The 15,081-nt window shown below is 54.0% G+C and overlaps 1 protein-coding gene across 6 annotated transcripts in view; it reads left to right on the top strand.

Moving 5' to 3' along the window:
* The window catches only part of ERI3 (ERI1 exoribonuclease family member 3), a gene marked incomplete at both ends in the record, with an annotated part of 123,041 nt that overhangs the window by 93,866 nt on the left and 14,094 nt on the right, over nucleotides 1-15,081 (top strand). For 4 of the 6 annotated variants that reach the window (XM_084242912.1, XM_084242911.1, XM_084242910.1 and 1 more), the window contains one exon: nucleotides 4,193-4,292. In XM_084242912.1, the coding sequence (XP_084099038.1) occupies nucleotides 4,193-4,292 (100 nt within the window). Of the gene's footprint in view, nucleotides 1-4,192; nucleotides 4,359-15,081 lie in introns of all 6 variants that reach the window. The other 2 variants (XM_084242909.1, XM_084242907.1) reach the window with 2 other exon arrangements.

The following is a 15,081-nucleotide window of genomic DNA, read 5'->3' as shown; positions in this document are numbered from 1 at the left end:
AGCCAGCCGGGAGCAGCTCGGCACCTGCTTCCCCGCGCATGGAAATTGCAGCAGCCCAGGGGAAAGGAAGTGTGCATGCCTGCCTGGCACAGGGCTGGGGCGGGGTGGCTTGGTAGACCCGGCATCTCTCACTCCAACTCCACCTCCCTGAATAGGACTCATGGGTTCCCCACTCATCTTTCCATCTGACCCTTCCTCTGGCTAGGAACCCATGGCTGCCAGGTGGGCCCTGGTGGGTGGGAGAAGTGCAGCTGGAGAGGGAGCACCCAGAGATTTTGGAACCAGTGTGGCAAAGGGTCTCAGGCACAGATCTTGGCAGGAGCTCTTAAAACAGATTCCTGCCTCATGCTGAGCAAGGTCAGAAAATTTCTGGGTCCCTTACACTGCACCCCACTGGCTGTCAGGAGAGAGGGTAGAAACAGAAATAGGAAGCATATGGGAAAAAGAGGATAAATGATATTTAGGGCACCTTGATTGATACCACCATTGTGCAAAGAGCTGGGAGGGGCAGCACCTCACGATAGGGCAGCTTCTGTCCACTGTGGCTGCCCCAACCATGTCCAAGCCCTGACCTAAGCCTCTCACCACTTATTCTTGCCATTCTTCTTTGTCCTGACTGCATCTTCTGTCTGGAATGTTGTCTTTACTCCCTCCAGGGAGTTTTCCTAGCTGCCTCCAATCCCACAGGGGCCTCCACTGTCTCTGAGGGCAACCCACAGGGGACAACCTCCTTGATTCTCCTGCCCCCATGACTCCCTGGGTCCAACCTTGACTTCTCGGAGACAGCCCACATTACCTTGCCCTGGGCTCTGAGGCAGGCTCTGCTAAGACTCATAGAGGCATGCAGACTGCCAGAGAGAACATCTGGAAGGAAGGTAAATGAAAAAATGGGCTGAGTAACCCGAGAGAGAGTTTGGTGCCTATGTGGGTCTGCTCCTCAATAGTGTATGTATCTGGGGACAGTGGAGGCCCATTAGAAGTGAGTCTGGGCGTGGTGGGCCTGTGGCACAGGAGCAGAGGGGCAGCAGGTGTGAGGGTCCAGACCACACATTGGTGGAAACACAAGTTGCTGTGGAATTATTCTCTAGGTGGCTCTCTGTGGCCCCTGGTTATGCCTGAGGGATCCCTGTGATGGCAGGAGTTGGGGGGAGTTTGTGGTGCTATGCTGTGGGACTACGCCTGGGACTTCAGGGGGCCAGTGGTCATGTCTGAAAGTTCAGCTTGCATGAGTGTGTGCCGGAACCTGGGGAGACATACCAGGGTTCTCAGCAGGGGCGGCAGGAGAGCCCAGGCTGAAGGAGAGCAGTTTTAATTAACCATTTTTAATATCATTTTGGACTTTGGCTAGTATGTGAAGGCCCCGCTGGAAGCAGCATTTGTAAAAATTAAATCCCTCTTATTAGAGCTTGGCAGACCCATGTGCACGTGCCGCCCCTTCCTCCCTCCCCTCTGCCGTGCCTCCTGAGGAAGTGCTGGATGAGGCCATGTCACGGCAGCAATTGGTTATCGCGCCTTATCTGGGAATATGAAACTGTGCGGCATGACACCCGCAGCCGTGGCGGAGACGCCAATTCATCTCGCCCGCGCTCTGACAAGCTAGACTGCCCTTCCTGAAAGGCATCCGTCAGGCGGGACCAGGGCTACCGCCTCACCTGGTACCTCTGCGCTCCTACTGTGAGTTCCAGCTTGCCCTGGTCCAGCCAGGCTCGGCCTGGCCCTTTTGGGCTCTGCTGCCCTCCAGCCCCCTTCCATGCCTCCCAGTCTGGGGAAGATCTTGGGGGGTCATAATTATAATAATAATCTAATCATGGTGACGCGTCAGGGCAGGCATCTAATGTTATCTGAAGTGGTCTTCCCGCTTAGCTGCGATAAGACTCAGAACGACGTGCAGATAACGTTGAGCTGCCCTGTCCCTGAGCCGCCAGCAGAGCAGAGGGGCCCCGGCAGCCCTGCCACCCGCCCGCCGCTTTAAGCCGGGAAGCGGCAGCACCTGCTAATGCAAGTGTTTAATATTTGATGGGCTGGGATAAAGCAGGATCACCTTCGAATTGAATTGAGTGTCAGCCGAGAATCTATTACTGAAATTCGGGTGTGATTTGACAGCAAAGTAGACGATGTTATTCTTCACTAGTTACTGCAATCTTCTCCCCGACATCACTTAAATATTTTTTTCTTTGCTTGAGTAAACACACATTATCCTTCTTTTTTCCCCCTTCCTTCCCTTTTTCCTTTTTAGAGGAGAAAAAAAACCCATCCAGCTCGCCTTCTCCAGGCTGATAGAGTAGATTGTTATTTCTTTATTTGTCCTATTAAATGGAATTTCTGATCGTTTAATCCGGCCTTTGTAAGTGATTTTAAAGTACTTGAAAGCCGGCCCGCCACTGCTCTCTGGCCCACTGCGCTCCAGCCGTGGCCCTGACCACGCTCAGCAGCTCCTCCAGCTGTGCACCGCCCACTGGCTGGCTGCTTTCCCTCTGCCTGCATCCTCAGCTCTGCCCTGGCTCGCAGCCAGGGTCCTCTCCCCTGTCCTTGAGCCTCATACTCAGCCCCCGAGTGGGTACAGCTATGGACTGGGAAAGGATGAGAAGGTTGGCTGGGAAGCTGGGTTGTGGCTGGTACCTCTGTGGTCAAGGAAAATAGCTTGGGAGGATGCTAAGGTGGCCACACTGGCTCCTTGCCTCCCGGTGCCCTCAGGGCTAGCGGCTTGGCTTGGTTCTGCAGCTGGAAAGGGTACTAGCCCTCTGCCCAATCCCTCGGCCCTGGCTCAGACTCTGCCCAGTCTCCGGTTGTCTTTCATTCCTGATTCCCCTAGCTGGACCGTCTGCCCTGTGAGGGAATCTTTGGTGGAGCGGGACCTCCTGGCACTGTGGCTGCCAGTCACTTTAGTTCCTTCGGTGGACTCGCCATCTAGCTTCTGATCCCCCAGCATGCATCCCCACTTACCACTGTCTGCATGTTGTTGCCTTCTTGCCACTGGGAAAAGGGCAGCTGGTATTTGAGGACTTTTAAAGTGAGGGATGGGTAATGATCAGCTAGCCACACAACCCCACTGGTAGGAGACTGGGGCTTTGTTAGCAGCCGGAGCAAGAATTAGCTCCCCATTGAACTACTTAGTATGCTCTAACCCTGTGATTCTCATTTTGCTAGGCCTCAGTTTCTCATTTGTGACATCAGGTCAGTCATGTCTGTAAGGCACTGTAAGAGTAGGTGCAGCCGTGTTCTGTTGTCCCCCCCCATGAAGGTTGGTGGCGGCCAGGTGGCGAAAGTAGGAGATATAGGCAATGGAGTGCTGGGGGCCCCCCCAGCAGATCGATGCCCCCAGCACTTCCTTCCCCAACCCCAGGAAAACAATTAAGTACAGATCGATGGGTGGCTGCTTTGAATATGCATAAGTGAGCACTTGACCTTCAGCTGAGATCTGCTCCCCACACCACACACACACACACACACACACACACACACACACACACACCCTTGCTCTCTTCTCTCTCTCTCTCTCTCTCTCTCTCTCTCGTCATGTGTTCCCTCACAGCCACTTAAGTCAGCCAGGTGACTTAACCCCTCTTCAGATGAACCCCCATATGACTCTCAGCTGTCTCCAGATCATAATCAGATTGGCCACAGGCAGGTGGTTGGTCCCTCTTGCTTCAGTTTTCCTGTCTATGAAGTTTTTATAGGCTGGTCTCCAGGGACCTTCCAAACACCAGCCTTTATGAACAGTAATACTTGGGGAGGGGCCCAGTGAGCGTTGGGGATATCTGAAGAGAGGGGGAATTCTAAAGAAGAGTGCATAATGAGGAGGCTGCTCTAGTGAGGACGGTTTTGGCAGGTGGGAGCACTCTAGAGAGGAGTCTGCTGTGGGTGACACCTAACGCCGACCTCAGTTTCCCTCAGCCAATAAAAGGAAATAGAGTTTGAGGAAAAGGAAAGTGTCAACAAGAGACCAGTCATTTGTAACTGCATCAAGGGGGGCACCCAATCAGAGGTGGTGGGGTTCTCTGATTGGGAGATGCCCAGGAGAAAGGAAACCCCTGGTGGAAAAGGGACCCAGTGAGGAGAGTCTTATGAAGTGGCATGAGGAGAACAAGTCCTAAAGCAGGAAGATGGGCGGTGGGGGCGGGGGGGGGGTTGTTTGTGAGTGAGCGGGGTTGGTTCGGGCCTTTGTTAACCACTCTTACGTCCTGTCTTCCAGGCTTACAGCTTCGCCATGGGCTGCTGGCCCAAGAATGGACTTCTAGACATGAACAAGGGCCTCAGCCTGCAACACATAGGCCGGCCCCACAGCGGCATTGGTCAGTCTTTCCACATATCCCCCTGGCAACTCGGTCAGTCCTTTGCCCACAGGCCCCAAACCCCTGGCATCAGAGGGGTTCTGATTTTTGTGCTCCTAAGAGGGTGCTCTCCATAGCTGAAGGATGAGGGGAAAGGGTGAATGAGGGGGGAATAGAACTTGACCTTGGAGGATCTCTCAAAACAACATTTAGAAGGAGATTAGGGTCTCAGGTCTGGTGGTCACAAGTGGCCCTGGATTTGGGACAAGGTATTCCCCTCCCCACACTGCCTCCCTAGTAAGTGATGTCCTCGGATGGGGGGGGGCACATGTCAATTTACCCACCCCCCGTGGAGCTGGAGGAGGCTGTTTAATATTGTTTCAAGTCTGTGACCACTAAAATGGGCGATCAATGGGAGTTAAGGAGATGAATTATTTAAACCTCACCAGCTTTTAATTAGTCAGGGTCCTTCTGACCGATGGCTCCGTCCACAGGGTATTGACTCCCCCGCAGGAGCAGCAAACTCCATTGAGTTGTGCCTGGGTTGGGAGGAGCCATTTGGGGTACCAGGTGGTGGCGCACCCTCAGGAGGATTCCTACTTGGGAGGGGCTGGAGTGGCTGTGGGTCTAGGCACTGGGGGCTCTGCCAGCTTCTAATAGATCAGTAAGGGTGGGTGGGTGGGTGGGTTTGTGCATGCACACATGTATGTGACACCTTCAGCAGCGTATCTCTGTTTGTCTAAGTGTGTCCCTATATGTGTGTACCTGTTTCCAGGAGTATGTGTGTAACACTATATCTGTAAACATGTTCCCATGGGCACTGTCTATATATGGAAGCAACCATCTGTGTGTGTATCCATCAGAAAGCCTATCCATTCGTTTCTATGTATCTTGTGGGCGTGGGTACACACGCGCATGCAAATAATTTCAAGCAGCATAGTTGACAGGCATAGGCTTTGTTGCAAGTGGAAAGAAGGAGGGGTATGCCTGGATGGCATTGTGACATTGTCATAACCTATGTATCTTTGGGGAGGTACTGTGGTTCGGGCAGTTGGGGGCCGGCGGCAAGGGGGCTGGCAAGATACAGCAAGAGGACGCAGTCACCTACTACAGACTAGCCCCTCATCCTACTATAGACATCACTGGTGCTGATGGGTACTGGGGATGCTTAGTGAACTTGTGAGCTCGAGAAGCTCACATCCTAGAAACAGAGACCGAACTGGGCAATAGCCACCCAAGGTATTAAGGGCTACGATAGAAATACCTGGCTTCCCCAAGGGAGATTTCCCCTGTCCTCAGTTGCCAAGGTGACTACTAACTCCTTATTTACATCTCACAAGAATATCCCATATCATTATTGTTGGGACACCCCACAGCTTTCCTGGAATCCGAGGGGAAAGAAGAAGTGGTCAGTAGGCCTAGGGAATTAAGGAGTATACAACAGCAACTGCTGTTCCCTCCCATGGGAGCTATAGCATACAACCTAAAGGGGACCCCAGACCTAGCAAGGTGATATGCCTGGGAGGTCAGCAGGAAGTTTCCTAGAGAAGTGGACACTTGAATCAGTGGATCCTTGACGGATCAATAGGAGTTTGCTGGGCAGAAAAATGGGAGCACTTTTCTACTTGGGGGGAACTACATGTAACAAAAACATGAGACCATGAGAAAGCCCACATGTTGAGAGGACAGGTTTGGACATTTATTGACAAGTACCTCCCTGTGACTGGAGTATTGGGGTTAGGGAACAGCTGGATGAGAAACAGGCCTTGAATGCCAGATTACAGGGTAAGGTTCTGAGGAGACTGAGCTTTGTGAGTGAGAGAGCCACAGCATCAGGGCTCTGGTTGAGAACCCGAGGCAGTGTGTGTGCTGCACAAACCAGATCCTAGCAGGCGCTCAACAAATGCCACAGGTGGGGAACGAGCGTGAGAAAGAGCAGGTGAATCAGTTATGGCATGGAATGGGGGCAAGGACCCGTGAGATGACTTGCACTGGCCCCGGGAGGAGGAACTCCAGTAATTGAGTCTCACAGGTGGAAAGGACCAGTCTTGAGCTCAGTGGTGGCTTCTGTGTATCTGTCTCAAGATGTGTTGGTGAGAGAAGGGTTTCCACACTTTGCTGCCTCCTGGGACTCAGAGGTACCTTTTGTGTCTGTTTACCCTTGTGGGCTCTGGGTGAGAACCACGGAAGTGATCCCGCCTTCAGAGGAGAAGGTTTTCTATCTGGATGGGTGCTAGGGTCCAACCCAAGGCGGTGAGTGACAGTGGAGTAAGGCTTGTGGAGCTACTGCCAGAGCCTGTGACCTGAGACAAGGGACAGTGCTGCTGCCTCTTTAGGCCGTTAGGAAGGTTCAGTGGCATCACCTGTGTAAAAGGCCTGTGCAGTGCCTGGCACACGTGGGTGCTCAGGAAACCCTTCCCCAGCCAGTACCCAGGGCCTCCCCAGGGCACTTGGTCTTTGTATCTTTGAATGAAGAGGGCTGCCCTGCCAGCTCCTGGCTGGTGCTGAGGTGTGGGTGAGGGTGCTTGGAAAGGAGGGAGGATGCAGGGCATTAATTGGGCTGAGAGAGGCGGGGAGGGGAGGCGTGGGTTTTGAGCAGTGAGGTTAATGGCCCTCGCGCCAAAGAGACAGCTTTAATGAGCTTCAGCTGGCGGTGCCCCGAGTTACTGTGCGTGCTAAAAGGGTCGCGCTATAAGAGTTTGATGTGGACTGTTTCCCAGCCCTGGGGTCAGGGGTCAGCTCCTGTCACTGGCCACTCAGGCTGGTCCTCAGTGACATGGTGCTAATTAACTGTGTGAGGAGCTGGCAGCCTGGAATGGGGAGTGGTATGAATCTCAGTGGGGGGTGAGGCGGCAATGGAGATGTGCTGGGCAAGGGTTCTGCCAATCCCACAGTGTAGCCATCTCCAGGAGCTTCTTGAATGTCCCACAATGCCATAGAAGGGGCAGTGGCTCTGTGAGCAAATCACTGATGACCCTAGGCTGAGCAGACCCCTAGAGCCTTTTTCTAAGGTATATATGGAAGTGTTGGACTGATGGGGGTTGGGCAGGGACAACTGGAAAAGGGGAACAGGCCCACTGGGGTGGCTGTACATGGTGGAGCTGTTTGAGGGGCAGCCATGGGAGTGATCAGAGGAGTGGCCTAGTTTGTACAGGGAGGACTAGTGAGAAGAAACTGTTGAAGAGGCCACAGGGGAGGTCCAGCAAGGTATTCAGGAGGTGGTGGTTAATTCAGAGCCCTCAGTGGCCAGGAGAATAGGACCAAGGGACCCAGTGAATGTTTATCTTGCACCTGCTATGTGTCCCGAACTGTGATAGGTGTATGAGAAGATGACAGACACAATGCCCTGTTCCCACAGAGCGCACAGATACAATCCTGAGGATAGGGCAACAGCATGGCCCTGGGCACAAAGGGAGAGGGAAGGTTTAGGGGCTCTGGGCAGAAAAGAGGTGTCAAGGCTGTAAGCGTGCCCTCTTAGGAGAGGCCTAGTTCTCTTGGGGGAGTGGATTGGCCTTGGGAACCTGGTGAGTGGGGCAGTTTGGAGAGGATTGTGGGTGAGATGCCTGTGTGTATGCAGAACTGTGTGCGTCCTTGGTTGTCAGTGGGCCCTGTCAGCATTCTTGGTTGGTCCTAAGGCTCTGGGGCAGAGCAGCCTCCTCAGGGAACTGCTGACTGCTGTGTGGTCCTTCTTTCATTTCAGCAAAGGGTCAGCAAGGCACTCATTAGTTGGGGGCATTTTTTGTCAACTAATTTAAATTTCACACCAGTCTCAAAGACAGTCATCATTGTTCTCATTTTATTTTTTTTAACGATTTATTTATTTATGCATACACGAACTGGGATATAGGCCAGAGGTGCAGAGGGTGAGAGGATTCACCAGAGACAGAGTGGGGAGCAGAACAGGCAGGCTGACTGAAATACACTGCTGAGGGCAGCAACAGGCAAGACAGGAGAGTTCTGCTGCGCCATGTGGGTAGCAACCTGGCCAGGAATCAAACTTGAGCTGCTGAGGCTGTGGACAGCTTCACAGTGCTATGCTTAACCCCCTGCACCATCAGGGAGGCCCCATTCCCATTTTTTAGGGTAGGAGGCTGAGGCTTAGTTAAATGTCTTGCCCAAGGAAAGCTGCAAGTTGAACTGAGGACCCAGGACTCAAACACCAGCCCATCTGAGGGCCAAGCCTGGGTTCTTACCACTCTGCTGGACTAGGAAGCACCTTTTTGGTATCAGGCTTTGTGCTACCAAAAGAAGCAGTAAGCAAGACAACAAACTCACTTCCCTCATTTCCTTCAGGGTCATGTGAAACATACAGGCTTGACAAAGCTTCCATAAGCATGACTGAGGAAGACAGGAAAGGATTGTCACCACTTCAGCCTGGCTCTAGTGACCGTCAGAGCCAGGATCCTGCAGCCACTGACAGTTCTTACTCTGTGATTTCCGTTTACTTTCTACCTCTTGACCTAGGAAAACCCTGCTCATCTTCCAGGGCCACCTTCTCTGGGAATTTGGCCCAACATCCCCAGCCTGAGTGCACAGAATACACCCTTGGGCCCCAGTTACAATCTGTTGGCGGTAATGTCCAGGCCCTGCATACCTGACCTGGGCAAGACATATTTGAGGGCAGAACCTGGCCCTCCTTCCCTCCTTTTTAGAAATCGGTACAGGAAGTGTCAGTAAAATCGCAACTATTGTTGGTACCCACAGATCTGGTGGATTGCAGGTTTCAGCTAGTGGAGAGACTAACTGGAACCTTCCCTGATGCCCAGAAGGGGCCTGCCCTGGTTACTGAGCCCCTCTGCTCAGGGAGTGGGGAGAGTCTCAGGCTCGAGGTAAGGCAGGATGGCCCAGACACCTTTGGACTCTCAGGAGCTTGTGGCCCAGCAGAGTTGGCAAGAGAGCTGAGCTGGCATGTGGCAGGGTAGGGGCCTAGCCCCAGGGGGGGCATTGCTGGCCTGTGGTCTCCTGAAGAAGTGGGGTGTCTATCAAGAGTCCAGTCAGAGCACATTAGCTCTGTGACACGGATCTCATTAGTGCCCGTGAGAGGTGTCACTGCGGGAGAATCGTCGGCTCAGGGAGACGCTTGTACCAAAAGGAAGAAAGGACGGTGACAGCCTTTTCTCTGCCGCCTCTGCCGCCACGCTCCCTGGGCCGCCCGCCCTCCTCCTCCTCATGGGGGGGTGGGGGTGCTGGCTAATGAGCTCATCTACTGTACAGCTTTGCCTTCCCCTGCTTGAAGTTCCCCAGGTCCCTCTGAAGACCTCAGGCCGGGATTAGCTCACACCAAACACCAGCCCCCCTCTTGCCCAGCAGGGAGTTCCTTCTGATCACCCTGTTCTTGCTACCATCCAAGGGAAAGGAGGTGGTGCCAAGACAGAGCCCCTATGGCCGGGGGAGGGGCCGGGGAAAGCTCAAGCCCCTCTGCCTCCCTTGACTGAGTGACCGTGTCTGCTTCTCTGCTCTGGGCTCTTTCTTCCCAGAGTTGTGGTCTTCTTCACCCCTTCCCTTCTCCTGTGATACCTCTTATCCCGGCAGTAGCGGGTCCCTATGGCGGACCCTCGCCCCAAAGCAGGAGCTTTGGCTGAGGGTTCAGCAGGTAACATTTAGATCTGATATGATGTGGGACTTTCTGACTCAAGTAGAGGGCTTCGGATCAGCAAGAGTTCAGTGTATGGGGCCTCCCCGGTGGTGCAGCGGTTGAGCGCTGGGTTGCGAAGCTGCCCACAGCCTCTGCAGCGCCGGTTCGATCCCCGGCTGCTCCCCAGCCACCGGAGGAGGGTCCCACATGGCTCACAGACCTCTCCTGCCGCCCGCTGCTCCCCTCAGCAGTGTATTTCGTCAGTCTGCCTGTTCTGCTCCCCACTCTGGCTCTGGTGAATTCTCTCACCCTCCCACGCTTCTGACTGTACCCAGTGCTTGTATAAATAAATAAAAATAAATCTTAAAAAAAACAAAAAAACAAAAAATTCTTTAAAAAAAAAAAAAAAAAGAGTTCAGTGTATGGACTTCAGACGACCTGAGGATGGTGACATATTGATATGAGGCCCCTACAAATCTAAGTGCTTCTCCCTGGTCGTCCCAGAGAAGTAGACAGGTGCGTTGCCCCTTACTCTCTACATCAGTCATCTTCAGGGCTGGGAGGGGAAGAGTTAGCACAGCTGCTTTGTTGAGGGGGAGTGGGTACAGAGGCAGCTGGAATTTGTGCTTGCCTAGCACTACCAACCCTCCATCCCCCAGTTCCTGTCTTGCTCTTTCTGGCACTGCCCAGAGAAAGTGAGGGGCCAGGGTATGGATGGCCACAAGAAGGGATAACTGCCGAGGCATCAAGGCATCGACAGGGTCTCCTCTGGCCTGCCTGAATAATGCTCAGGAAGAGAGGTTCTCACTCTCCTTCCTCCCTGAACTGGATGGGCACCCTTGGGGCCCAGGGACATATGAGGAATCGGTCTTTGCCAGACGCCAGCCTCTTGTCTTCAGTAGCAATCACTGATGGAAAAATGGACAACTGGATGGACAAGTGGGCTGACGGATGGAGAAAGGTTCTAGTGTTTGTACATATGTGTTCTGTCCCTGTGATGCATGGGAAGTACAATCTTTGTTTCCCTACCTTCCTAGCCCCGGGCTGGCCTGGCCTCCCCTTGTCTCTCTCTGTATCTCCTGTCAAACCATCGCAGACGTAAATGACAAAGAAATCAGAAAGACAGATCAATGCCGGCCAAATTAGCACTTGCAGATAGACTGTGCGGGGATGTCAGCGCCCTGACCCCTGGTGATCTTGCAGCCTCCTCTGCTGATATTATGCAAATTGCATCCATCTGGCAGGACCCGCGTGCTGGCTGCTCCTACTCAGAGGAGTAATGGACTGGGGGGTGGGTGGGAGTGTTGGAGCAAGAGTCGGTGGAGTAAGTGTGTGCATGTGTGAGCATATGCTTGAGTGTGTGTGAGTGTGTGTGTGGTACCCACCAAGCACTGGGCGGTGATGGAGTGATTGACAGGGCAGATAAGGGGCTGCATTGGATTCCTTTGGGCAGGGGGATTAGGAACAGCCACAGATGGGAGATAACCGGACTTCATTTCAGTTTATTTTCCTCCTTATCCCCTCTCCCACCTTCACTCCCCGAAAAACACAATCTCTGTAGTTTGCGTTTTCATCAATATTTGCAAGTCATTACCACTGGTTTAAGGTGAGAGACAATGTCAGGGCCCAGACCAGGCCAGCTCCTCCCCCATCCTGTACAGGTCTGGTATCCTGAGAATGAATATCTAGAGCAGCACACACAGCCCCCACGACAGTGGTGTTCACGGCATCCCCTCCTCCCAGGTCCACAGTCCTCATGGGACAATCCATACCGCAGTGACCAGCCCTCCTGACCTAGACCTAGTACGATAGGACAGTCCTTGAGCTGGGCTTCTGCCCCACCCACCTGATGCTGGTGTGCAAACTGCCTGCCCCCAGAGTTTAGGCTCCAGCCTAAACTCCAGCCTAAGTGTGTCTGCCCCTGGCATTAGTTGTGTCCTTGAGAGCTGCTCTTCCTCTTGTGCAGGGCCCTAGACCCTTCCTCACACACCTCCCATCTTTGACACTATTGACCAGGACCCAGATCCCAGGGGGGCAAAGTGGGACCTATGGCCTATGGAGATGGGAGTTTGTTTGGTCTGGTTTGAATCCCCTGTCAACACCAGCATCCTTCCACAATGTCTGCTGAATGCCAGATGTAGTATGGAGGACTTTGCATCTGTTATTCCATTGAATTCCCAAACCCTACAAGATAGGGGCTGTATCTATATGCATGTGTATGTGAGGAAACTGAGGCTCAAGAAGCTTGTCATTCACCCAAGGCTGCAAGGAGGTGGGAGAGCCAGAATTTAAATGCATGTCTATCCACCACCAAGTTCTTCTGCTTCAGTGCCACACCACAAGCCCTAGACCCTCACAGCTCTTCACGCACAGATCCATTTAAGTGAACCATCCTTGTATAGCAGCAGACGAGTTCCTTCAACTTGTAGACCCCCTGTGGGGCTCAACCAGCCCGAAGGGGACAGGATTCAAATAACAGCCACCCTCAAGAGCCACGTGTCTGAGACAATTGGGCTGTAGCGAAAAGGACACACAGAGGACAGAACACAACCACAGCTGAGCCAGCCCAGGATGTGTCATCACATGTGGCATCCAGGTCCCTGCAGCTCCAGGAGAGGAGCTGGTGCGGCTCCAGCCAGCCAGCCATGGTAGCTGAGGGTCTAGCTGTCCCAGGGGCCCCTCCAAAACTAGGTCCCCACTCTACCCTCCCACCAGGCAGGGTTGGGAGCTGGGAGTGCTGGGGACATGTCCGGGGACACATGTGCAGGGGGAGCTTGTCCTAATGAGGAGAACATGGCTGCTAGTTAGGCGAGGGGCGGGCGGGGAGCTACAGAGCTGATTGAAGGCAGGGGCAGGGGTCAGACAATTAGGCCCAGATCCGGCCGTTTGATGTGAGTTCTGAGGCCTCAAAGCCTCCCTTCAGCCCGCTCGCTCCACTCCCTCCTCTCCCTCCTCTTTCCTTTCTTCTTCTGCCCAAAGGCAGGAAGGATGGAAACGCTTATACTCACAGTTACTATTATTAAACTCTGTGGCAGACCAGCCAGACCCCAGGACTCCTGCCCACAGGGGGCACCCCAGGCCCCCAAGGAGACTCCTTGGGCCCCAGGGGGAGCATCTGGCCAGCCAGAGGGCAGGGATGAGGTGAGCCCCAGGGCAGGGTAACTCTGCTGCCTCTCTCTTGCTTCTGAGGGTGAGTAAGTGGGGCTACACAGTGGGGATTTGGGCTAGGGCTGCCAGGGCCACACCCCAGGCCTGCTTTGACCATCACCTCCTGCAGCCATTTAGTTCTTTTCTGTTCTGTCCTGGGGCTGGGGGGTGAGGGTGTGATTCATTCAAGCTCATTCCCTGGTGCACAAATAGTCGTCTGCAGCAGTCACACCGAAACCTCGATCCACAGGATAAAAATACATAGAGCTGCACAGCCCCTCAGTACCGTCACCCTACACACCAAATCATTGTCCCCCTCCCTCCTGCCCCAGATGTCAAAGCCACACATACCATCACAGGGTCCATCTTTAGTCCCACCCACAGGTCTTGCACAAAAGCCCACTCCTGCTGCAGGGCCCTGGGAGCTAAGCCCCTCCCCCAGGGTAGCTGAACAGCCTCAGATCTTGTGTCCAGGGCCGGTGGGCATCAGACCCTTCCAGTTCCCCATCCTGAGAAGTAAACCTAGAGAGCTGGTACTGACCAGAGTGGGAAGAAGCCAGATTGGGGGGGGCTGTGGGGAGAGGGAGGGTGGGAGCAGAGATAAATGTTAGCTCATTTCTTCCGTAATTAGTTACTCCCTCATCCCCGCGTTGTAATTGTGAACAAGCTGTAATGTTTAATTAGTCTGTAAATGAAACCCCAATTTCATAATGGCCTGGCTGACAGGGCTAAGTGAGCAGCGGAGGAGGCAGAAGGGAGGAAATAGGGAGGGCCCTCAGAGGGGGCGGGCAGGCTTGTGGGATCACCTCTTCTCCTCAGGCCCAGCCTGGCCTCGATGAGGGGCTATGGGCCAGGCCCAGTACTTGCAATCTCAGCTTTAATAGCCTCTCCACTGGCCCCTCCCTAACAGAAAACTGAGGGGAGGGGAGGTTCCAAAGCAAACTTCCTTCCCCCTCCCTACCTCCCCTCCAGTTCTTTGGCTGGGATGCCCCAATCACTGTCCAACCTAGGTGCTTCCAGCTGGAGAAGCTGACCTGCCTTGTGACCCCAGCCAGGATGATGCATCCTCTCTAGGTCCAACCTTTCCCCCCTCCCAGAGCAGTCCTACTAAGAAGACTTTCCTTGAAACCTGACCTCAGGAGCGGGTTCTTACCCTGAAAGAGCCATGGTGGGCTTAGGATCGGCCCCTTCCCTTCCAGTCCAGCCGCTCAGGAATGCTGCGCCCCTGGCAGCTCTGACACCCCAGGCCACACCTTCCCTTCCGTAGGTATCTCTGCAGGCTGTGATAAACTGGAGCTGCCACAGGGGGGAGCCCCTGGCCCCACTGCTGCCTCATCCTTCTCTCCCTGTCTCCCCTACAACATCCTCACCGCCTGCACACGCCCCCGCCCCGCCTGCCGCAGCCATAAATCTCAATTTACGAGGGTGGCTCTGGTGGGGGAGGGAGGCAGCGCCGCTAATGACGGCTCCTCAGCCGGATTTTTCATGTTGCACAGTCATAAATTTTTAAGAACAGCATGGGCAGCACGTTAGCGAGTTATCGAGGCTGCCTCCGTGCTGGCTGCCTAGCTCTAAGAGAGCAGAGACCCTGTAGGACGGAGGCAGCATTGGAGAGGGGGTGGGGCCTGACAAGCGGTTAAGTTTCAAGGCAGGAATAAGACGACTGGGTCCACAGGCCTCAAGTGAGGCTCTGCTCAGGGCCTTGTGGTAGGTGCTGCCAGAGGAGCTGGGAGCCAAGGACAAGCACATGGGTGGGATCCAGCTTGTGGGCACACAGACCATGGCGTTGGGAGCAGCTGATGGATGCCTCTGCTCCAGGACTTGACACTATGATGTACGGGGAGCCTGGAGACATATGGATTTTCAAAGTGGCCACTTTGAATAGAATTACAAACCCTGACCATGTGCACAGGGAGGCCTGTGCCCTGGCAGAGCTGGACTTGGTTCATAAACCAGGTGCCTTTTAACACTGTTCTGGGGAATGATGGTCCCTGGTGGAGCCACTGAAGGTGATCCCTGGGGCGGGCCCACAGAGGTGGCCAATCTGTGGATGTGCTGGAGCCTGGGGTCCTGCTGACCTCATTCTAG

The sequence above is a fragment of the Talpa europaea genome, assembly GCF_964194135.1.
Source record: "Talpa europaea genome assembly, chromosome: 9".
Taxonomy (NCBI): domain Eukaryota; kingdom Metazoa; phylum Chordata; class Mammalia; order Eulipotyphla; family Talpidae; genus Talpa; species Talpa europaea.
This window is presented reverse-complemented; position numbering and strand designations above follow the sequence as displayed.